The 24,629-nt window shown below is 32.2% G+C and overlaps 2 protein-coding genes and 3 long non-coding RNA genes across 7 annotated transcripts; 3 read left to right on the forward strand and 2 right to left on the reverse strand.

Moving 5' to 3' along the window:
* Positions 1-444: 444 nt before the first annotated feature.
* On the reverse strand, positions 445-1,735 carry LOC149093461 (uncharacterized). 2 transcript variants are annotated; one of them, XR_016199981.1, is made up of 4 exons: positions 1,594-1,735; positions 1,370-1,466; positions 1,151-1,180; positions 445-987 (listed from the first exon to the last, which is right to left on the reverse strand). It is a non-coding gene; the product is annotated as an uncharacterized LOC149093461 (long non-coding RNA). The 2 variants fall into 2 exon arrangements; XR_016199980.1 differs by lacking the exon at positions 1,594-1,735 and having other exon boundaries at positions 846-987; positions 1,370-1,511.
* A 146-nt stretch (positions 1,736-1,881) lies between these two features.
* Positions 1,882-3,202, forward strand: LOC107364169 (uncharacterized). The gene is made up of 2 exons (XR_001569085.3): positions 1,882-2,377; positions 2,467-3,202. It is a non-coding gene; the product is annotated as an uncharacterized LOC107364169 (long non-coding RNA).
* A 155-nt stretch (positions 3,203-3,357) lies between these two features.
* On the forward strand, positions 3,358-14,563 carry LOC107364166 (uncharacterized). 2 transcript variants are annotated; one of them, XM_089269449.1, is made up of 12 exons: positions 3,358-4,427; positions 5,095-5,220; positions 7,534-7,620; positions 8,781-8,879; positions 9,324-9,431; positions 10,097-12,174; positions 12,272-12,467; positions 12,558-12,773; positions 12,944-13,129; positions 13,198-13,827; positions 13,913-14,035; positions 14,112-14,563. In XM_089269449.1, the coding sequence occupies exons 2-12, from the start codon at positions 5,124-5,126 to the stop codon at positions 14,198-14,200; spliced, it is 3,909 nt and encodes a 1,302-aa protein (XP_089125575.1). In that variant the 5' UTR covers positions 3,358-4,427; positions 5,095-5,123; the 3' UTR covers positions 14,201-14,563. The 2 variants fall into 2 exon arrangements, with proteins under 2 accessions (XP_089125575.1, XP_015786976.2); XM_015931490.3 differs by lacking the exon at positions 3,358-4,427 and having other exon boundaries at positions 4,937-5,220; positions 12,275-12,467.
* A 21-nt stretch (positions 14,564-14,584) lies between these two features.
* LOC107364207 (uncharacterized) lies at positions 14,585-21,635 on the reverse strand. Its single transcript, XM_015931537.3, has 4 exons — positions 21,494-21,635; positions 20,674-20,844; positions 18,767-18,948; positions 14,585-18,254 (listed from the first exon to the last, which is right to left on the reverse strand). Exons 3-4 carry the CDS (start codon positions 18,798-18,800, stop codon positions 14,824-14,826), a joined length of 3,465 nt encoding a protein of 1,154 aa, XP_015787023.2. The 5' UTR covers positions 18,801-18,948; positions 20,674-20,844; positions 21,494-21,635; the 3' UTR covers positions 14,585-14,823.
* Positions 21,155-22,547, forward strand: LOC107364209 (uncharacterized). Its single transcript, XR_001569095.3, has 3 exons — positions 21,155-21,389; positions 21,475-21,945; positions 22,209-22,547. It is a non-coding gene; the product is annotated as an uncharacterized LOC107364209 (long non-coding RNA).
* The last annotated feature ends 2,082 nt before the right edge of the window (positions 22,548-24,629 follow it).

Here is a 24,629-nt window from a genome sequence, read left to right on the forward strand (position 1 = left end):
CACTGAAAAATCAGTATTAGGCTTTTTCAACATGAGAAACCAGCAGCAACTGAGACTCTGTAATGAAACATTCAAGAAATGAATGTAATCCTTTGTAATATTGATTAATCCATTCATAGGTTATATCAAATTCATACTCTAATCAACTACGAATGATAATAGATGATTATTTGGCCTGTGAGTCCAATGGAAGCCGGTTAATCAAGTTTTACCTGTTTGGTTGCATTCAATTTCTTTTGTGTCATTTTGTTACCTTTTCATTTTACCAGATTAAAAAGTCTGAAAGTTGAAAAAAATACCAGAGATAATCATTTGATGCATTATAATATAATCAAAAAGGTGAGACTAGTTTTTACCTGTAATGAAAAAAAGATGAACAACGAAATTGAGTTTACTTTTACCCACAACGGCTACAATCACGCAAATAATTGGGAAAAAAGTCTATTATCACGGTAAGATTGGATTGTTAGGTTCAAATGAAACATGAACTTTTTCCATGAGCTAGGAATCAGGGATTTCACATTTCTCATACGAAATGAAAAGCTAAACCTAAAATGATTTATACATTGAAAATATTTACAATTTCAGTGGTAAATGTATAATTATAATAAAACAAATAAGCTGGTGCGTAGGATTGAAGGTGACATTTCACAAGGAATCTAATTTTTCGCACAAAATTATAATTAACTTAACGGGGCAGGGCCGTTCTTTATGAGATCATCTCTTCTACTATTGATTATTATCACAGTGGTGAACATCATCATGTTCATCGTTATCTCCATGGTGGTTTTGTTTTTGGTTGTTAATAACTAATTGCCAGTAAATAAACAGCATTCTTAAAGCATATTATCATGTAAACACGGCGTAACGATGATGCCTTGAAACTTAAAATTATGTTGGTGGTTGGTAGTGATTAGTATCTTCGTTTTACGATTATTTTTGTCCTCCATCAATTGATCTGATTATGAGATCACCATTGTAGCCTGTCTGAGTAAATAAATTTAATTAGTAAATAACGTAATTGTCAAAGGGTTTGTTTGCTTACTGTATATCATTAAATGTATCCATCAGCTTTGGTAGATGATCAGATGAGACGTAAAGATATAAGTTAAACAACAGAATTGAGTGAAAATAATGCAATTATACTTACTTTTGAAAGTTAATTTTGTTTTTAAGTCAGCTAATTGTTGAAAAATAAATGGTAAACATTAAAAGCTAATTATAAAGGTACTACAGCAGGAAGTGAGGTAAACATTTTCAAATTACGCGGATAAACGACTCTAGTCTAAACTGGACGCTTAATATATGAGATTTTATAAAAGTAAACAAATGGTTATTGTAATAACTATTGATTATGAATATACTCAACTCAACATAATGAAAGTTCAGTTGCTATTTTATCTGAAGGATCGAGATGATAACTCAAGAGAGTGGTCGGGAAATGTTGGTTGGTTCAATTGTCCAAGCTTGATCAGGCGTACAAAAATAAAAGGACAATAATTATGTTTGATGACCATGGAGATTGAAAAAGTCTAATTCCGTTGGTAATAAAATCACAGTAGTTGATTAACCTTGCTGGAAAGACAAGAATACCTTTTTGTACAGGACAATAAACCAATGTTAAACACTATATTAAAACTGTTGATGGTCACTTGAAGACAAACTTTCATTGTTTTTCAATAATTTTGTTTCATTTTGACTTTTTGATGGAAATAAATTATCATAGATAAGGTCATCACAATTAAATCAGTCGAAAAATAATAACACATTTGTAATGATATCATCTTTAATAATGTTTTTGTAACAATTATAAATATGGCTAAAAAATATTAATAACAAACTGAAATGAGTCAGCCAGTCTCATTGCCGCCAATCTGCTTTCTTTGCCTTCTTTTGTTTCTCTCTACAAGCTTTCCATGCTTCAAGCTCTTCAAAGTAAATTAATCTTCATTTCCGATTTTATGACCATTTACCTTGGATTATCTTTACTAATTTCTGGGCCTGGCCGGTAAATTGTGGTACCTACCTAAGTGTATTCATGAGTTAACATATTACTCTTTAATTGTTTGCTGATTACAGCTATTACCAAGGAATTATGGCCACTTAATAAGAGCTAACATACGTTTTACCAAGCTAACCCTTTACAACATGGCTAACAGCTTTTTTCATCAAGAGTAATTCACCTCCATTTATGAATTAATTTTTTTCTTCACCTTTCTTTTGGAAAACATTTATTGTTGGAATTACCAAATTAGTGATGTTAAATAGCATACAATCAAGTTGTTTCAATCCTGCTAACAAGATACATGTGCTATTGAACAATATTTTGCAATTAACAACATTACATGGCTGTTGAAATACATGCATTTTATACATTGTAAGTCCATCCATTGAAATATATTGAAATTGTTTCTTCTTTTTCTTGAGAATAGCCTTTCTAAGTCAAATTTTTCTTTCTTTTTTCAGCTCATCATCATGATAATACGATGTTAACCTTGAACGGTTTGCCTGGTTAAAGAGTTTGGTTTGCTGATTAAAAGGATTGATGTTGGCTTTTTTTCAGTGAAAGTGATGGCTTCGCAGGAATGGATGGATCATTCACTTTTTTGTTTGACTGTCAGGTCAACCTTTTAATTGTTACCCTTATAATTAACTCAAGAAAAGATTTCAACTTGATGTCTTCACATGTCCTGTCAGCATGGTTTCACGTAATTTCAGTTTCATCTACAGTTCACCTCACCCATATACCTTAATCATCAACACTTATTAGTTTCCAACTTCTTTTTGCTTTACTGTCTTTTGGCTTTTATTGAGACCCATGTGATGATCGATTGTCCATCTTGAGTACATACTCACCTCGACCATCAATTTGTAAATGTACTATTTCAAGGTCTCTATACTTTGCATAAACCCGTAGCGTAAAAAAGACAATTTCAAGATTCTTCACTCATTTTACATGATTAGGAGATCATTTCATTTCTGATTGTTTTTCTATATCTTATGATCATCGATTCACTTCATTTTGATCAATACAACTGATATAATCCTTTTTTTTAATCAATACAGCCTTGGTTAACTTGATACTCTTTAACGTATCCATTTAATGTTAAGTACTGAATAAGTTTTTAATGTAATCAAAAAGCACTATTACCAGAAGAAAAGATCAACGATTTAAGTTTTATCAATCGTTTCAATACTTCAATCATCTGTTTACAAAATAATTTCAAATAGATAGTGTTTCAATATGTTTGGCAACTCAGGAATTTTTGAAGAATCAAGTTGGATTAGTTCAAGTTTAATAATGATCATGATTTTGGTTTTTTTGTTTTTCAATAATTCTCTTCTCTTAATCATCAGATTTAATTGCGCTGATGATGACAAAAATATTATAATATCTTGGATTGCCGAGGCGTTTGGAAAAGATTTAAAGCTAAACTCATGGATAATGTCTATTGAACATAATTGGGAGTGAAAATTTCTCAACTCGTTTTAAATATTTTGATCATTATCAAGAAGGCCTGAGTTTGGAGGAGTTATTCATGGTAAATTATCAATGATAATCAGAACGATGATGTGAATGGTATGACGAGTGTTACCTTCTCGTAAATGAGCCAAACCATGATGATTTCATTGCTCTGTAACTGCCTTGAAAACGCAAAACTATTGCGAGCTTTGGTATCAAGAAATCGAGATTAAAATAGCAAAATCATTCCAATAATCTGTCGCTGATCGATGATATAATAGCCGGTGAAATGACATGCAAATAAAACCAATCAATTTCGGAAAATTGGACAATATTCAGACAATATTTTTAGCAATGCTCTTGATGCTAACCTCACCTTTAACAATGGATTGGTTGTAATTACTATGATGCAAAAACCAATTTATCTGATAATTTTGTGGTTTATTATTTTCCAACTCTAAGTGCTGCAAAAAGATGGATTACTTTACAACAATCAACCAACAAATGAACCAGTTATTGAAGCGAAGACCATTTCGATTGTTTCTTTACCGTCTAAACAGATTAAGCTATTCTTGGTCAGCTATCAATAACAAATTAGGATCACTAAAGTCCAGATTGTAAAGCTTATAATTATGAAAATCACTGAATAAATCATTTTATTATGCAAATGGTTTTTGATTATGGGTTTAAAGAAACCAGTAGGAACCCAAAATGGTTTTGAACATTACCAAATTGATACCAGTTTTTATTCAAATAACCAGTGAAACCTTGGACATCTATTAATGGTTTTGGATTACTCTAAATGATAAAATTTGATTGAAACTATTATTCTTCTCCCGTTGTTCCTAATTATAATTGGTTAAAGGATTTTATTTACTGATCTCCGTGATTTACAGGGTCAATAAATGTAAGCAAGGAAATTATTAAATTAACCAAATCACCATCAAATGAACAATAAAGAGAGGTAAATCAATGATCAACAAAGTTTACAGTTTAATCGTTATGGATAGCCATTACATGGCTTAGGTTAACCTCGTTCAATTTGCGATTCAAGTTGTATTGTATTACCAGATGAGTATATGGTTTGTCCACCCACACTGATTGTAATCAACTGGGGCCAGTTAACGTAAAGGTAGTTGCTATTATCATCATCATTGGGTGTTTCATGAAAGGATGAGATTCTCTCATTCTTCATCTTCATAGCGATTTAAATATTAATTCAACTTTCACTTTCAAGGCTCTACTCTCACTTTTACTGTTTTTTAACCAAAAAAAGTTGACAAGCCACTTTTACTCAATCTTTCCTCTTACATCTTCCTCTCATCATCATCTCACTCTTCTCACTCGGCCTCACACAAAAGTAGGTCTTAGGGTCATTTCAATGGTTTTAATTTTTTCCCCTTTTCTCACTCAGCATCTTCACGGTTCATCTTAAGAATCATGGATTCAAACTCATCTTATTCAGTTGAACACTTGCAATTGAAATAGCAACATCAAAGCTTAATCCGCTAAGACATTACATAGCCATTTATACTTGCATATTAACCTGACAACCCAAAATACTCATGACATTCAGTGTTGATCAACTAGTTTAATCATCTTTTTTTAATCATATTTTTTCTGTTTCTCAGTGAGTTTAATCAAAAGAAACTGCCTCAAAATGATCTTCAATTGTAATCTTCAACTATTAATTGTGATTCTAACCATTTGGAGTAATGTTTCATCTGAAACACCAACAACTAGTCAATCAGTTCCCGGTAAGTTGAACCAGACATTTTGTTACTCTTTTCATTCCCTAACCCAAAAGTGATTGTTGACCAGAAAATTCAATGTCAATCTATTTACAACTTGATTAGTCGATTTAATTGTAAAGAGACAAAATATGCAAATCAAATGATGGTCATGATTTAATGAGCAAATTTAATTACGCCAAAATAAAGACAAAAACAGCAAATTGATGACAATAAAAGAAATGGTAAAAATATTAAAAAAAGACTGAACTACTCAGTTAACCATTATCACACTACCATGATGATCAGCTTAATTATTTGACCTTAAAGTAGTTGCTTTTTAATTGTTATTTTTTTCCCGTCAAATGATTATAATTTGAAAAGATTGTGTTTATCATTTGATTTAACATTAGCTACTATGAGCTTTCTACTCGTTTTGTCACTTTCCAACAATTTAACAAACTTGGGTCATCTTTAACATCTCACCTCGACCAAATGGTCATTAATAATAACCATGAATGATACTGGATAATGATAATGATAATAATTAATGAAATAAGACAATAACATTTGTTTCACATCAAGTTATCAACTTTACCGGTCATTCTCAGCCAACCCAATATAAGTCGAGGACAGTAGCCAGTTTCCCCTAAACAAACACAAAACTTGAACATTAAATGAAATTAAATGCATATTAATATGCATATTAGTGCTCATTAATGTATATTACAAGTTGATAAACAAATAACAATCAATTTATTGTCTATCCATGTCTTGATCAACAACAACCAGTTTAGTTGAAATTGAAAATCCAATGCTTTATGATCTTTCATTGAGCTTCACTTTTTTGGGTAAAATTAATTATCTTCTGGTTTTATTGACTTTATTCAGGGAAATATCCCATGATTATCTACTAATCATGATTAACAGTAGCTTAACCATCAATTGTGGACAAGAAAATACCTTTTCTATTGAAACCATCAATAGTTGAAAGCAAAATAATACACAAACCAAGGTCTAATGGACCAGGTTTGGGTTTGTTATTGTTGTTTTTCATCTTCCTTTCTCATCATTAAGATGGCTTCTGAGGATTCTGTTAATTCACCCTATTCAACATGAACTATCGATTAAGATTTCATCTCATGGACATTTGTACGCCAATGGAAGGCCACATTCAATAAGGTTCATTCCGTTTCGTTTCTTTGTCTTATTTCTTGTACTTTCTAATCATTTGCTGTACATTGAAAGTTGACTTTTTGACGGACATTTGCTTTTTGTATAATTATTATATTATGATTAACCTGTTGCTTATGCTTTTAACATTGATTGATTGTTTATTATCATTTATTAATGTTTCATCAACATGGACTTTTCAATTGATAGCTGACCATTTTAATGAATATTGAATTGATAATATTAGAAGGAAAATTTAGTCTTTCCTTGGATTTAATTGTTTGTATTTGCTTACAATTTTATATATCTATTGATAGTAATCATTACGATTGATTAATTTGTTTCAAAAACTGTAAATGATCAAAGATCATTAATTGAGATTGCCTGAGACTGCAATTTGTCTTGATGTGTTCATTTGAAAATTGATGAAATTTTGAATCATTTCATCTCAAGGGTAATTGCAATTAAGATTGTTAAAATGCTATACAATCAGCTGAGATTGAGATCTTAAATGATTTTAAATTTACATTGAAATTATTGTTGAATTGGGTTTGATTAAAGGTTAACAAGGGAAACAATGACTTACGCTTAAAACTAGAGTTAATTGTGAAAATGAATTGTTTCAATGTTGGTGTGTTAATTGGCAAATCAGTAAATTATGTTTCTGAGTTTCTCAATACAGTTAAACAGCTCTTGTTACTTTGGGTTTGGTTGATTTATAAATCACTCACTTTCATTTTCAAACAATCAACATTAATAAGGTTGTAAATAAGACGTTGGCTTTTTAATTTGTTTGCTCATTTTTGGCTTTCACTTGTTTGTTTTGACGACATTTGATTGTTGCTGTAAACACACCTCATCATCATTATAATTATCAGTCTTACAATCCTGTTGTTTACCTGTATCAATGTTTATCACATTTGTCCATTATTATAATATAATATAATAATCTGATGTAAATGGTCATCAGAAGGAGACAATTGTAGAGTTAATATGTTACTTGAGATATTTTGTTTCCCTGTCATCCAATGATATCTTGATATATACCAATGATGACAATTAACTCTCATTGCGGAAATTGTTGATTAATATTTTCCTTTTTTCTTGTTCTTCTTATGACAATAATACTAATCAATGAATTTGTTTCTTCTCCACCCAAATATCTAGATCGGAGCATGATTGAACTGATTGGCGATAAATACGATCGAATGGCTAAATCACTTTCAATGGCTGACCTGGAAAAGGATGTTTCTAGTGAGTAATCAAATTACCGTAGGAGTTGTTAAGTCACAATCAAGTCAACTTATGATCATCATCTTTATCGTCATCTCCGGTTAATTGGGTTAGATCATTGAACAATTTGGTTATAACCTTATGTTTGTGTGGTTGGTTCACTGTTGTATGTGGATGTAACATTTTTGTTTTGTTTTGTTTCTCATGCTGATGATATAATGAAGAGTCGCCATTATTCACCTTGACTTGGATTAAGATCATATTTCAAGAATCAGTTGGGCTAATCAAATGTAACTGATTATAATCAATCCTTGATTTCAATATTAATCTTGTTTTCCCTCTTCGATTGTTGAATGGAAACAAAAACATGCCTTGTTACCATGTGAGATGAATACAAATGCATTTCAGTTTTAATTTTAATGTAAACCTTTTTCATCTAATTGTTAGGAAAAACATGGTAAATTAAAGGTTACTCAATGAATATGATTTACTCTATGAACCAAGCATTTTATCAACAGCTTCAATAACAAACCAAATCTCATGTTAAAGGGTGCAAAGGAGGAAGGTTTAGTTTACCAACAATTAGCTTGATTGTATTAGGTTGACATTGTTTCCTTGTATTGTTGTTGTTACCTTTCAACAATTAGACTTACAAATGATGAGATTTATCATCATCATTTAATTGAGATGACTTTTTAAATCAGAATCTCAATCATTTTCAAACATCTCTCTATATCTTTGTTAGGATAGCACTTTGATAGCAAATAATGTTACCACGATAGTTATCATGATCGTCATTAATAATGGTGATACATATTTTTATATTGAAATAATAATAATAATTACCAAAGCTCATAAGTCTCAATATAGTAGATCAACAATCAAGTTAAACACGCCATTTAAGTTAACAGCTTTAATTATTATAGACGATTTACACGCTATCTATTGTTGAAAAAAAACCCTTCATTAGCAACTCTCAACTTTAAACTCATCATAACGGCTAAAAATATTGCGTCTTAATGTTGACTTGATCCTTAACTCTTTTTGATTGTGTTGACATATTTTATCGTATTTACATCTTGTTATATTTTTGTTTAATGGTCATCAATTGTTATCATCTTGATTGTTTGCTAATTTTTTTACCTTTCCCTTTCTTCCTCATCAAACAATTCTTTTAATAGGTAATGTGTTAACCTTTTTCGTACCAACTGATGAAGCCTTTAGAGATATACCTTGGTCAATTGCCCAAGAAATGTTGGTTAATTCCACATTTCTCAGATGTAAGTCTAAACATTATTAGTTTATTACTTTATTATCTTAACTACAATCATTCCTAGCTAAACATTCACCAAGAAATACAATTTTCAACTAACAATTTTCACCTTGATTTACCGGTTGCTCTTGCTGTTACTCTCTTGCTATTGTATCCTATTGATATAACGCACTTGAAATTTTACGTTAATTCAACTTCTAATACTGACATGTTCATTAATCATCTATCACTTGATCATCTAACTAGCCCTTGTGAATTGTGATTAAACTTAACCATCTGCTTGGTATTTTCCCTCATTGTTTATCTTTCAAAATTGAAATTTACATTCAATTTCTTGGTGAATTATCATATTAACTTGCATTAACTAATTTTAATTTTCTCCGTTTTTGTTTTCTTTTTTATCTTCTTCTTCATTATTCAACCATTATTACTATTTCCCATTATAATTTAGTGGTTATTGAAAGTCATATAATTCCAGGAACATTTCTTTCAAATATACTACCTGGAAATTCAATCTATTCAGTTGGCGGTGAACCTCTCAATTTTACCAAGAAAACTGGTAATTATCAGCAATTATTTTACAATCAATATCAACACAAATTTATCACAATTTGTATCATTTTTTTGATATAGACAATTTAAAGTCTCTCTATTACAATGCTAATATGCTTGCACTTTTTCATTTCAATTGAATTTACGAGTGAATTATTGGCTCAATTTTTTGCTTTCTCAACACAAGTAACGTATAATTTACATCTTTAATGGCTCGAAATTGTAGTCGTTCATTTAGATTAAAATTGGAATGAAAGAAGCTAATCGTAATGGTTAAATTTCGATAGACTAATGTATGGTTAAGCGTTAGATTAAATTATTCTACCTACTCTACATTGATTAAATCTTAATTTCTCATCTTCTTTTGAAAGATACAATGCAAGACACAGTTAAGATTGATTTGGTTGTAAAAAGGTTCAATTAATTTCCATCTTTTGATATTCTTCTTCATTAAGATATTTGATAAAACTAATTTGACTTTAATCGAGACTATGTTTATTCATGTAACGCTTCATCTTATTTATTAGGAAATCACTAATTATTCACCGAAAAAGTACTTTTTCATGAGTAATCGAATTATAAGACAAATTGTGTATTTGATTGATTTTATTTAAACCATTGTAATGTTGACAAATACAAACTAATAATATGTTTCAATTTTATCGATAACAGTTAAGGATTGTGATCTAGTTTTGGTTAATTCAATCCCAATTCTTGAACCTGATCAGATTACAACAAATGGTGTTGTCCATGGAATCACTCGGTTAATTTTACCCCAAAAATTGATTGATGAATGTAAATGTGGTCAACTAAAGGCTAACGATGTTGAACCAAAATTGCAAACATCAACAACAACTAACCCAATCAACCCAAGTAATTTACCAGAACGAATTGTCGCCGGACATTCTGATCAACCCAATTTTGTAACAGTTGTACCAGAAAATTATAACCTTCCAAGTTCAGATAAATTTTTGAGACGATCTCAAGCAGCTAATCCAGAAATATTCAATTCACCTGCAGCCAATACTTCTTCAACAACACCATTTCCTTATTATAATGTTTGGGATGATTTAGTTGCTAATCATAATCTTACAACAAATGGTAATCAAGGTGATACTAATAAAACTCGTGAAATTGAGGAAGAACGACCACGGTTCTTCCGAACTCGAATACCTGGTCGTGTAACTACTGAATCATCAGTAAATCCATCATCTTCATTGTCCCCATCATCATCACCGGTTGAAGCAGTTTCAGGGACAAATGTTAATGGAGGAACCCAAGGATCACCAACTTATTATGACAACAACAGTAATCCTGGTTCACCCACTCCACCTCCAAGATTTGGTCTTCGCCGTCGAGTAGTTATTCGACCTCAACCTACACCACGACCTTATGAGTCTAACAATAGTGCTGATGTGATCCCTAATGATACAAACAGGCCAACACCAAGGCCTATTGAAAATAATAACAACAATGGCAATAATGATCAGTTTGTACCTTCAGTTTACTATGTTGAAGAACCAGAAAGTGTTACCACGCCAAGAGATAATTCACCGACCTACAGTCCACCCCTTGTTTATAGACCTGCTACATCAACGACCCCAAGTCCTTTCTTCAGAGTAACAAGTCCACCTTTGGATAATCGTCGAAGAGCTCAAGGTGGTCGATTACTCACTGACTCACCAGTAAATGATCAATCAGGTTCACCTAATAATGGTAATAATGGTAATAATAATAATGACTATGCAACAACACGCCGACCCTATTTCCGACGACCTGTTCCAAATCGATCACCAGACCAGGGAATAAATCGAAACGCTTCAAATTGCCATCCTCAAGATGTAAATTGTCTTATTGCAAACAGTCCAGCAAACTATATCATCTCTCCTTCAAACGGTTCCCCATCAAACTCACCACCTCGTTATGATCCTCGATTTAAACCTGAACTTGGTCCTATTCGTGAACCTGATCCCTTCACTGTATCAACCTCACCTCGAACTCCAATAGATAGAAATGACAATAGATTCCGAAGGCCAACAACTGAGTACTTTTTGAATGATCAAACAACACCATCAACAACCTTCTTCGATTCAACTCGGCGACCAACATCAAGAAATCCACAAGATTTTTGGCGACCAACACCATCAACAGCAAATCCAAACTATGAAGATGATTCAGCCAATTATGTTCGTCGATTTGGTTCCCAAAGACCTGGAACAGAAAGAGGTGCCAATCAGAGAGATCGGTCAATTTTCCGTTCAACTACAACAACAACAGTATCACCTAATTACAGAAACGTTCCCGTTCGTCCAGTTGATAGCCGAGGCTTCCAAAATGAACCTCGATATCGACCACGATCAAATGAACCCGTTTTCCCTCGTGAGCCTTTAAGCGATAATCCAACCTCTGATACTAACACAATTGCCGCAATCCTTGAAGATCCTGGTTTATTCCTTGATAAAAGACCAATCGCTTTCTCCATGTTCAAAGATCTTCTTCGAAGAGCAGGACTTCACAACTTGGCCTCAGCCAAAAAGCCAATAACGGTTTTCTTACCCACTGATGACGCTTTTGAAGAGCTAGAAAACAATGGATTTGAGAAAATTTACCGAAACCCAGCTGATTTACAGACTTTCTTACTTCGCCATCTTGTTAATTATCCACTTAAACCCAGTGAAATGCGAGACGGTTTAGTAGTTAGATCAATTTCCAACAGTCCAATAGCAATCAAAGCTCTTGATGATGGAATGGTAAGAATAATTTTGTGAAATTAATCTTCATCAATTTCTCGTAATCAGTTCAAATTATTTTTTAATCATAAATTTTTGATTTCTTTTAATCTCAAAGAAGGTTTATGCTAACGGATCTCCAATTTTGGCTGCAACTGAAGCAACTAACGGTTACGTTTATGTTTTAGGGAAAGTAATTAGAGATCGTGAAAATAAGGACAAGAAGGATATTGTTAGTGAGATTGAACAATTAGAAAATGCTTCGATCTTTGCAAGTCTTTTAAGGCGAAGTAATCTAATTCCTCAACTTCAAGGTTTGTTATTTAATAATTTACCAATTTGTGTTTGAAATGATTTCCAATTTCTATTTTAATATGGAATATTTTTTTCGTATTTTTTCTCAGAACCCGGACCTTGGACTGTTCTTGTTCCTGATAATGAAGCATTTGTTGAGGTGCCATCTGAAACTCGGAGTAGAATTCTGAGTGATCCAGCAATAATCCAATCATTAGTCGGTAATCACATCATTAATGGTTCATTCAACTCGGAAAAACTATCTCGAGCAAGAAATATTTTACCATTGGTTGGACAAAAGCCACTCAAGATTCGAGCTTTTCCAGGTACGTTCGCTAATTTTATTCAATGACTCGATCAAATTAAAAACCGTGTACTATTTAACATTTAATTTGTTTTCGTTTTGCTATTTGGTTGATTTAAAGCAAGTCTCAAATAATGTAACATTTTTCATCCAGAAAATTTAAAAATATTTTAATGAAATTATCATTTTCAGGAGCCGTTATTGTTAATAATCATGCATCAGTTAAACAACCTGATTTGGAAGCGCAGAACGGAGTCGTTCACACAATTAGTCGAGTACTTTTACCCGATGAACTGAAAACAAATCAATCGAGTCGAGGTCGAGGCCGGGCCTATGAAGGATTAACTGACTTATCAAATCAATTTCATCCAAGAAGAGGTAATTTTCGAGATTAAATTTGATTTGAATATAATAATAAATTTCTCTTTTTAATTTTGAATACAAAGGTCTCTATTCTGATCCAAATGAGAAATCAAATGAAGATAATCAAGAATTAGGACCCAAAATGAAGGCACGAAAATTCGTTTCATGGTTGGAGAAATCAGGAGTTTTGGATCAACTCAAACAAAATAATACACCTTATACAGTGATCATACCAACTGATGAAGCAGTTGGTAAATTACCTTCTCAAATATTGAATCAATTGGACAGTGAACCAAAAAATCTTGCATCTTTACTTCAATATCATGTCATTCCAGGGGAAATAAATCTAAATTCATTAAAAGATGGACAAGTTTTGAAGGCCCTGGATGAAAAGCCAATTCAATATACAAAATTGAATAATAATCAATCATTATTATCTGGTGCACCAGTTGTTGATGAATATAAACAAGGAGAGATGAAATATTTAGCCGTTGACAGAGTCCTTTATCCACCTCATGGAACCATTTTTGACATTATTTCAAGCTCACCAATATTAACAAATATTTCACAAATCATAAAAACTGCCAATCTTGTTTCAGAGTTTTCAGATTCTGCCGGTCCATATACTCTTTTTGCACCAACAGATGAAGCCTTTGTTTCCTTAGATCAAGATGAATTACTCAAAGTAACCAGAGACATTAAAAGTAGTCGAGGTAAAGGAATAATATTCACATCAATCTTGTTTGATATAATTAATATTTTATTTAACAAAATTCTTCATATTTTCTCTTCCAACAGATTTCTTAGTTAAGCACACATTAAGAAGTGTTTTGTTCACCAGTGCCATCCCAATGAATGATAAAAAAGGAATGACCGTTGAAAATATAGATAACAAACCGATAATCTTGCAACGAAAACCAAGTAAGTACTAAAGACGACCATTTTGATATCAAACATTGTAAATATAAATATTAATTTGTCTTTATTGTTTTTTCAGACTATGTAACCGCAAATGGAAAGCCTTTAGCTTATGCCGACATAACAGCTACAAATGGTGTTATTCATGTTCTCAGTAAACCTCTTTGAACATCTCAAGCTCAATTTTTCTTCTTTTGATTGCATTTTTTACGTTTGTTTGCGAAATGATTACCAATGTGTATTTCTCATTAATCGTCTCAGTTATAAATGTTATTTTAACATTTCAACTATCAATGGTGATTAAGGATTGGTCGGTCATTTTGGAAAGTTAAACTTACCCTTGATATTGCTCTGTAGTCAATACTTTTGATATTTCTACCTTTCAACATTTCTATTCCATTAGACTGAAACTAATTGTCAGTTTCACTGTCTTTGCTATTTTTGTAAATTTCTTATTTTTTGTAATATGATTACTGAATAATTCAAGGTTATCTGACGATTTAATAAAAACATGTAACGCGTGTAAAAAAATCATTTGAGATTGGTTTAAAGTTTAGTGGTGAACAAATTTTTATATATAATAAATTGGTTAAAATTATTCAATAAAATTATTAAAAACGGAGACAACGAAATAAGCATGTCTCCAGATTAAAAGCAAAATTTGACTAGAGTTGAAACGACTAAATGGACGGAAGTTGGAACTTAATTGTTACATTGTTACTGTATCAATATGACACACAAGTTGCAAAAAAATGTGTAAACAGCTGTAGATAGAAATAAGAAAAACAAATTTAAACAAGTGATCCTTGATTTTCAAATTCATTTGCAATTAAAGAAACTCGAGTTGGATGAGGGTGATAACGATGATGATAATAACCATTAGAGTTGTTGTTATAGGGTAAATTTAGCGAGGTTGGACGTTCTCGAGTTTCATTGCGTTGACTAATTAGATGCTTTGTTGTTATTGGAAGTAATTTTATTCCATCTGACCAAGATTTTCTCAATTCATCTTGCGATTTATCAAGATCTTTACGAAAATTTCTGAAAGCCATGTCATCTTTAATAAGGTGAGGATAATAGGGTTTAACTCTGTAGTAGAAAAAATTCCGGTCTTTTTCACTTAGAGTTGCCTGAACATAATTGTTAATGGTTGACAAATCGGTAAACCCAATTGGTATACCGAAAGGTGGATGAGGAGGTGTAACCGAAGCTGCTTCTGATTGAGTAAATTTACGATAAGAGAGATCATCTTTTTCAATATCTGGCTCAGGTTCCAATGAGGTAAAATCATCAATCATTTCATCGCCATCTTCTCGAGAAGATGGACTATAGATTGGTGAAAGAAGCAAATAACTTGGGATTTTTTTGTCCTCGACTAAGTTGTCCCTTGATTGACTTTTATTTTTAACCATTTTTCGTGCAGCTAAATCGTCAGAAACGGGATCAGGAATAGCAGATCGACGCCTTGGAGGAGCTTTTTCACGGTATGGAGGGTCAGATGAAGCTAAAAGAGATTCAACACAACCTAAGCTTCGACGACGATGACGATTTTGGCAAAAGCTTTCACAATGAGGATGTTTCCAGCCTGTTTCTGGAGGATAAATTGATTTTTTGGTAGGCAATGGAGGAGGATGTGATGAATTGTTTGGTTCTGTTGATTTATTGGACTTGTAGTTATCATTAATATCATTTGAGGTCTGTTGGAATCGCATTAATTGAAATTTGGTAGGCATATCACGTCTTTCAGCGCGATCAAGTAGATCCTCATCGTCTAGATTTAAATTTGCATAAATTTCTTCAAGCTCGGAAATAGCTTCGTCCAATTTACGAATTTTACTGTTTTTCGATATTATTTTACGAAACTTTGTCCCATTAATAAATTTATTTGGTTTGGGTCTCGACCAGGAGTTTAGATTAATTATTGAAGATGGTTTAGGCTTTGGTCTATTCAAAAAAGATGATTCTTCTAATTGACTTTCAGGGGTGTAACGATTGGGAAGATGCACTTGAGTAATGAATGGTTCTCTCTGCTTTCGGAATTGTTCACGTTTAACAATGTTTGCTCTTCTTTGTTGGTCAGGATAAATCAACTCATTTGAATGAGAGTTATTGTTGTCATTGGGGGCTCCTTTTGTTGAATTAATTTTTATAACTGATTTTAAATCACTTTCAACACTATTGAACTTTTCAGTGGAAGGGATTATTTTGCCCGAACAAGTTGATGATTTTATATTTGACTCAATGTTGGCGATAATATCTCGAACACTCTTTTTCATTTCAGAAGAGCCATTTATTATTGCTTCATCATTATAATTATCATCATCATTCTTTGGCTTTATTAGAGAGGCTTCGTTGTGTTTTGAACACGCTTCGTTAATGGCATTGTTACTATTATTACTATTATCATATTTATTATTGTTATCATATTCAATCGATTCACCGTGATAAGACTGTGAAAGACTATCATTGTTTCGGCTACTTGAAACTCCCAATTGCCTACGATAGAGATCACTACAGCTTGATGATACCGATGGATGATGATGACTTTGAATAGGTGAGGTTATCGAGGATGCTGCTGAAGATGACCTTTGTTTAATTATACTTCCATAAATGGATGTTAGTTTACCGATTCGATTTCGTGGTGGTGGCGAAGGAGCTTGGCTTAAAATTGGACTTGAGGCCACTGATTGTGAACTAACACCAGAATCATTGGTTGGCGATAAATGGTTAACCGATGAATGAGATTCGCCGGTATTTTGACTGATTGACACTGTTAGCATAGAGTCATAATGGGAAACCTTGTCTACTTGATCCTCACCAGTAAGGTCATATTTCCTGTAAATAACAGGGTCACTGGAAGATATTTTTGGCAGGAAATCATCTAAGCAACGGAAATCTACTGAGTCAACGGAAGCATTTGTTGATCTGTTAAAGTTAACTTCATATTGAGATTGATTATTCGATGTGATAACAATATTAGTTTGGTTATCAGGGCGTGAATCACTTTTATTGTGAGTGTATGGAATCAAATTGTCCAGGCTAACAGTTGATTGTATTTCAGATGCATTGGATGGGTGAGTTAAATGGCAGCTAATTGATTCTTCCGAATTACGCCGTAAACTTCGTCTAGGTGAATAGATATTTGATTTAACCCATTGAAGTTGAATAGTGGTTAAAGGTGGTTTCGTTGTTACCCTTATCTCTGAATCAGAGGAAGTAACATCATCTGCTGTAGTTGCCTTTTTACCATCAACATTACATGAACTTGGGCTATGAACATTTGGATCAGTGACAATATATGAAGATAATGGTTTAAAAATAAATTCTTGAGATCGACGTCGATAATAGCGATTGGTTCGCCGGTCAATCCGAGATGAGCCTCGGTTCAATGTTTCATCACTGTGGTGACGAACCATAAAAGGTTTATGAGTACGAACAAGGCAATCACTGCCATTGTCATCTGAAGATGATGATGAACAGTTATTTGCATTACAGTGAGTAATTGACTCTCTTCGAGATTCTCTTATTCGAGCTTTACGTTTACTTTTCACTCCTATTCCAGTAATTGGCTTATTTTTGGCATCATTGAGGAAGCCAGTTGATAACAAGCTTAGACCAGGACTTCTTACATCTTTGTTTTCCTCATTTCCTTTCTTCTCTCTTTTTTCTATTTCTTCTTCTTCTTCGTCGTCGTCTTCTTCTTCGTCATCATCTTTTATGTCTTTAATCATTCCTAATTCCTTTTCTCGAGTTGACATTCTCTGAATAAATGACCTTTCCTCCTCTAAAGGATCGTACGATTTAATAGTGTAACTTATTGAGCTGACAAACGAGATTCGACTTGGATTAGCATGAGAAGAATCAGTTTCTTCGGTAACTTCTTGGCGAATCACTAAATCTCCAGGACAATCAGTTTCCAATTTAATATTTTCTTTGTTATTCCATTGAAATTCAACTGAACTACAAGAATCGGAGGCAACTTCCAAGGATATTGAAGGTGAACTTTCCTTCTCAGCTTGATAACTTTCATCATCATTGTCTTCCTCTTCCACCATCATTTCCCCAACAGCAGTATTATTATTGTCATCACCTTTATGTAATCGTTTCAAGAGATCAACTTCAATTTTCTCAGCTCGTTTACGGGATCGTTTCTTCGAAGCTAACCTTTCTTCTTTACTTTTCTCGTCCCTTGGATGAGAAAAATCGTTCCTTGGTTCGTCATCTGCAATTACAGGAAAGAAGAGAAAACAAATTAGAAAAGAAAGGACTAAATGTTGATTGTTAATTTGTTACTTCAATTGTATAAGTTTGTGTTCATTTCACGTAATTAATATGATAAATGGGATGAAGATGTAAAACAGAATGAGTTAAAAGATAATGAGAAGGAGCAGTGAGAAAATGGCCTAATTTTGTAAATGAAAATTTAGATTACTGACAAAACTGTGTTTCCACTAATGTATTTAAATTGCAATGGTCTTGAGAAGAAGGATAATGTTTTAGGATTAATACCAACTAATCTTGACATTCATTTGAAGCCTTGTCAGAGTATTAAAGATGAAAACAGTGAAAGAAGAGACTAATGTTGAGAAGACATTTTTTTTCACTTATACTGACATGGAATTAATTGTTGAAAGTTACACGCAAGAAAACTGACATGAATCAAGAAATGAAAAACTTGAAACATTATTTTTGTATTGTCTGACGATGAAATTTGAAATAATTTTCGTAACTCACCATGTTTTGGATTACTCTTTCTTGTTGACGACATGAGGTTTACTTAGTTTGATTATAATTATCCAAAATGATGTTAATCACAATGTTTACCAATTAGTGTGAATATTTATACTGTCAACATGGTGTGTGATGGTTGAAGCGCCGATTGTCGTTTCCTTCAAGTCGTAAGTAATCTTGAAATCCTGGAAATACAAGATGAAAGTGTGATAAGTTGAAGGAAATTTTCAATGATTTCAATTGAGTTTAAGCTCGAGCTTTTTTTTGGCGTTATTTTAGTTTACACTAAAAACAAATAAACCTGTGTGTGAAAATGAGGGTCATACTTGAGTTAAAGCAAGACACTTGTTAAGTTGATTATTTTGTTGGTGTTTTAGGATATTGAGTGAGGTTATTAGATGGAAAACATTGGCTCCCTTGAAAAGTATATCCGGTTACCAGCACACAATTTCAAGGCTCATTTGCAAAATCAACAAATAAGGTCAAAAACCCGATCCTTGGTTAGTCAGATATTGAAGTTAAGAGAGAGAAACAGAAAGAAGGAAATAAAGCAACTGTCAAAAGTGATTCTGTGTTATCGATTTCATACAATTACATTAGCACAGTTACATCTTGATTGAGCGAGAAGAGTTGAAAAGTTGAAATTAAACTAAATTCAAAAAATGTTAAACTCTGATTGTAACGTGTTGGCTTCCTGAACACATCATTTAATTTTAATAATACCCAGATAATACAGTTTTAATAGATTGAAAAATTTTCACCAACATCACTTACGGTTGTTGGCTGAAAGCAAAGTTAAACAAATTAAACCCAAAAATGAATCAGAGTGATGCCATTATAAATAACTGTGATCAAGCGAAGGGTTTTTTCAGCTCATCAGGGTGGGTCGACTTCTTACACAATAATATGCTTATATCTCTCACTTTTACTCACTTACTCTGTGTCACGCTATTCTCTCCCTCTCCTCCCATCCTCTCATCTTTTCAATAAGCTTAATCCACCTCAGGATCGAAGCTAACCTGGGAACATCGACCTTGAATGATTCGTAGCCAGACTTTTCTCTGGCTCATCTTTCATTTTCCCTCTGCTGTTTATTCAAATCTATTTATCCTCTTCTTTCACTATTTTTTATCTTCCTCTCTTCATATCTTTCATCTTCTTCTCCTCATCTTTCTCTTTTTTCAACTTTTTCACTCTTTCCTCTTTAGCATCTTTTTTTACTCATTTGTCTGTTTCACTGTTAATATGCTTTTCCTCATCCATACATTTTTTGAAGCTTGATTTTTTAAGGCTTCGCACGAGTGAAATTGAATGGTAAACTTCATCACATTCAAAGCTTAACAACTGATTTTTATTAAAATTTAATATCTAACTGTGACCATCAGTTAATTAACTCAATTAAAAGAAACACAGCTCTAAAGTACATGTTAATTGAGAAGCATGAACGTTAAATGATTGTGAATAAATAATAAAAGTATTACAATACTGTAGTATTGAACAATAATATTATACTGTTGAAAATATATAAATAATAAAAGTGTATATATAATAATGGTAATTAGAATATTATAATCAGTTTGATGACGATTTTAGGAATATGTGGATGAAGTGGAAACAGCTTAGATCAAACTGTCGTAACTCATCAATCATGGGTTATCAACCTCACAATTTCAAGTCTACTTTTAATTAGTTGGAAATGTGAAGAGAAAAGTTAAAGAGAGAAAGCAAGTGATCATTTTGAGCAATTGTGAGGCACGTTGGTTCACTAAACTTGCATCAAAAATATCGAGCCTTGATAGATAGACAAGATAGAAAAGTTCAAAATGTATTTTTCAAGAAAAAAAATCAACTTAGCACAATGGCTTTTTTCCCACTCACACACACCAAAAGTAAAAAAATGTACAACTTACATTGAGTTAGTGGTTAACCATGGTTAATCCTTAAAAAAAGTTGGTGTGGTACAAGAGAAAGGCTTGAAAATGTAAAGGTAAAAACGTAAATGTATATTTGTTGCTCATAAACAAGCAACACCCGTTAATCCAATCTTGAAATGGTAACCACAAGTTGACTTAACATGTAAACTGATGAAAAAAGAAAGCACATGAATCACATTAACCAAGATGTTTTAACACTACAAATGTTGACAAATCAGTAATTGATTGTTTAGATTAATATAAGTAAATAATAAAAGAGAATAATTAAGATCACAATTAATTAAAAAAAGCAAGTTAAAGTTAACAAAGTTAAGCATGTTTTGGTTACTTTAAAGAAAACTAAACCCAAATTCAACTTCTACTCTCGACAATCGAACACGAATAATTGTTTGCAATCGATTAATCGTTTCAATCGTTTATCACGAATGTTTTGTTTTAAACAAGGTTGTTGCTGTAGCTGATTTGAAAGGAGAAAGGATTGAAGTTGAAAGAAACTAATAGAAAAAAGATAATAATTAATAATTAGGATGATTAAAAAAGGATGAAACTTATGACCGATAAACACAGGAAAAGAGTAATCATGAATTAACTGGAAACAATGAGAAACAATGTATATAGCTGCAGATGATCGCTGATGATGGTAATGCTGGTTAATACTGATTGATAATGATGAGCTTCAATTGTGTAAAATAGTAAGTATGTTTCCACGATTCAACGGTGAAGCAATTAAATTTTCTACCTTTTATTTATCCTTCTTTTACTTTCTTCCTATTACAGTGTTTTTTAATTTAATTACCCTTGTCACTTTGGTGGTTTTGATATCCAGCAACAGCAATAACACAAAAACTAAACAATATTATCCTTTGGTTGTGGTTCAAGTGAAACAAAATTAATCAAATTAGATGGTAAAAAGTGTCTTACTGGAGCTGAAACAGAGGTGAAAACAGCTTTTAAGTGTAAAGGTGAAAAAGACCAAATAACCAGAGCCGCCAATATGGAGCATCTTCATCGCGCAATTATGCTGATCCCGCCAAAAACTGTTACCTTGTGACCCTTGAAGGCAAACCAGGCCTACAAGATTGGACCCTTTGTGCTCCTTTTGAGTTATCTCTCTGCTACCTTTGGTGTATCTTGTTGTTACTCCGTAGCTCATTTGGCTCTCAAGTCTAAAGCTGGTTTCTGTTTCTCAAGAATCATTTACCAAGTAAATCATGGCTGAAAAAAAGGCAACGATAAACAAGAAACGCTGTAGGTAACCGATAACCTTGACAATATTAGTATTCAATTGTTGATATTGATGGTAATTCGTATTGTTGGTTAACATTGAACATCAGCTACCGATAATATTGAACTCAGTTTTGTTAACATATCTGTTTTGAATACAATAGCCTATTATTGATATTCCTATTACAATCTAATTTTTTTCATTCATCTATTTGTTTTTTTTCACTCTTTTTTTTGCTCTCAACTTTCGCTTTTTTGTTTCTTCCTTTTCATGCTATGAAACCAAGAAAAGTTATCATTTTCATGGTTCACTGAAGACAATAATAACGATGGACTGAATGATAGAGCTTCCACCAGACTCGCTGTCAATGGCTCATTGAAAGAGTAAAGGACCAAATTCAAAAGCTGGAATTCACCTTGATTTTCCTACGTTTTAGAATCAATTTATTTTTCCTTCAAAGTTTGCCTTTTATCCGTACATTCAATTTTACTTTTTTGCCAAGCAAAATTCATTCTTGATTTTATTCAAAGTTGCAGCAAACATGTTAATGAAGGCCTTGCTGGTGCATAATTGTATTATTACTACAACCAATTCAACAAAGTAATTTGATAATCTTCCTCTTAAATTACCAGGTAACATCATCGATACATTGCTTTTCCCTTTCTGGCTTTGTTTGTGTGAAGGATGAACCATGTTTAAAAATATCCATTTTTTCTTGGCTAAAAGCAAATTACCAATCAAAATGGACATTTTTGCGATTATTTTCAAGGTTTCGCTTAATTTTTTTACAATCCATCACAATTATAATATTTGGAATCAAGATTCACATCAATCAAATATTTAAAACGATGAAATCAATTACATTAATTAGAGACAGGAGGTTAAAGGCAGCTAATGAGTAAAGTCAATCAACTAAGCATGATAAATCCTAAAATCAACTGCTATTTCCGCCATTTGCTTTGAACGATAATAAGTTATATTGGTTGGGTCAATCGTGAGCTGATAATTGTTTAAATCATGATCGCTAAGTTGATTGTCACTAAACTCTTTAATTACGAAAGTAACCTACTTGTATTGCTTTACCAATTAGTCCAAAATGGTAATTGACAAACGCATATGAATACAATTGAATCATCATTAAAACGTGATCATATTCATTTTCAATGAAGTTGTCAAAAGGCTGATGATCAAAATGATGACGATTATGATAATGTTGACGTTCTTTAGTTGAAATTAAAAGTAAAATTGTTTTCAACTAATCAGACTCAAGGTTAATGAGAACCATAGATTTTGTTTCAAGTTAATATTATTTAAAATTCATGTCACTTTCTTGTCGGTCGAGTCAACAATTAAGACGTACTTGTAAAGTGGTGGATAATTTGTTTCAAAATACAAGTCAAAATAGGGTTGAATTTGTGGCTAAACTGATTTTATCAATTTCTATTAGTTACAAGTTGTGATTGAAAATGAGAAGCGAAAGTTTAAAGCGTTTTTCATCTTTTCTGGTGTCTTTTATTGAAGATGTTTGAATTTGAATTGGTCCCTAATCGTATTGTAAGGCCACATCTAAGCAAATTTTTAGATTGTCCTTGTTTTTGATCATCTCAGTGCTATATTTGGAGCTATAAACATTTTAAATTGAGATAAACAAATTTCAAAGCTCATGTGAGCGTGCACAAAGATCAATTTGAATAGCTAATAAAATTTTTCTCCAATTCAGACTTTTTGGCAAACAAATACAAGCTAATATTGATTACAATTATAAAACAATTGTTATTGGTATGCTGGAGCCAGTAATTGTTTAGAGTCGATTCGTTGTTTAAAGGTAATTTTCTTATGTTATCCACAAATTGATGAGTTAGTTAAGGCTCTCCACGATAAATTTTGTTGCTAATGTTCTTGTCTTGTGATTGAATGACTATAAACGTTGATCACTGATGACTATGTACTTTCCTAGGAACTTTAAATGGATATCAAAGCACTATAACCATGAAATACAGCATTCGTTCGTTTTATTTATTAAATGCAGAAACAGTCACCATTTCGTTGTTACACCACACTCGAAATAGCACTAAATCCAAACATAAAGATAAGTCATGGAGACATTTCATTTGGTGTTTTACAAGAAAGCAGATCGAACTGAACCATTAAAAGCAACTAATTATGTTTTTAGAAAGGATATAAAAATAAAGAAAATTATCAAATAATTAAATTATAAATGAATTGTAAATTGTTCCGATACTTCAATATTTTGATTATCGCATTGGGTTTTGAATCAAATTTTTTCCTTGCAAATTCCTCCCTTTTTAAGGCCTGAATTAGAGATTCACAAGTTTAAACCTCGAAATAGCGCCTCAGTCAAAAATCGCCTAAAGATAATGAAATTTCTCGAATCAAATGGACTTAAAAAACAGAAAATGAAAACTTGGATCGGACTGATTTTCACTCATGCTGTAGATTTATTTCCTATTTAATCTGTTCTTCTCTTTAATTACATGTTTTTAATCTACTATTATGTCAATGCAATAATGAATAATTAATGAATATTTCAATGATATAATAATTGACTAAAATTATGGCTTCTAAACCTGATAATCAACTATTTAAGAACCCAAAATAACTAGTAAAAATGTCAACCTAATCTTAGTTTTCATGTAATACTTCAAACCTAGATGTTTGCATAATTGATTAATTTTCAGGTTTACTG

Source organism: Tetranychus urticae, chromosome 3, assembly GCF_039701765.1.
Source record: "Tetranychus urticae isolate SD_2017Ah chromosome 3, NJAU_TeUrti_SD_1.0, whole genome shotgun sequence".
NCBI classification, from domain to species: Eukaryota; Metazoa; Arthropoda; class Arachnida; order Trombidiformes; family Tetranychidae; genus Tetranychus; species Tetranychus urticae.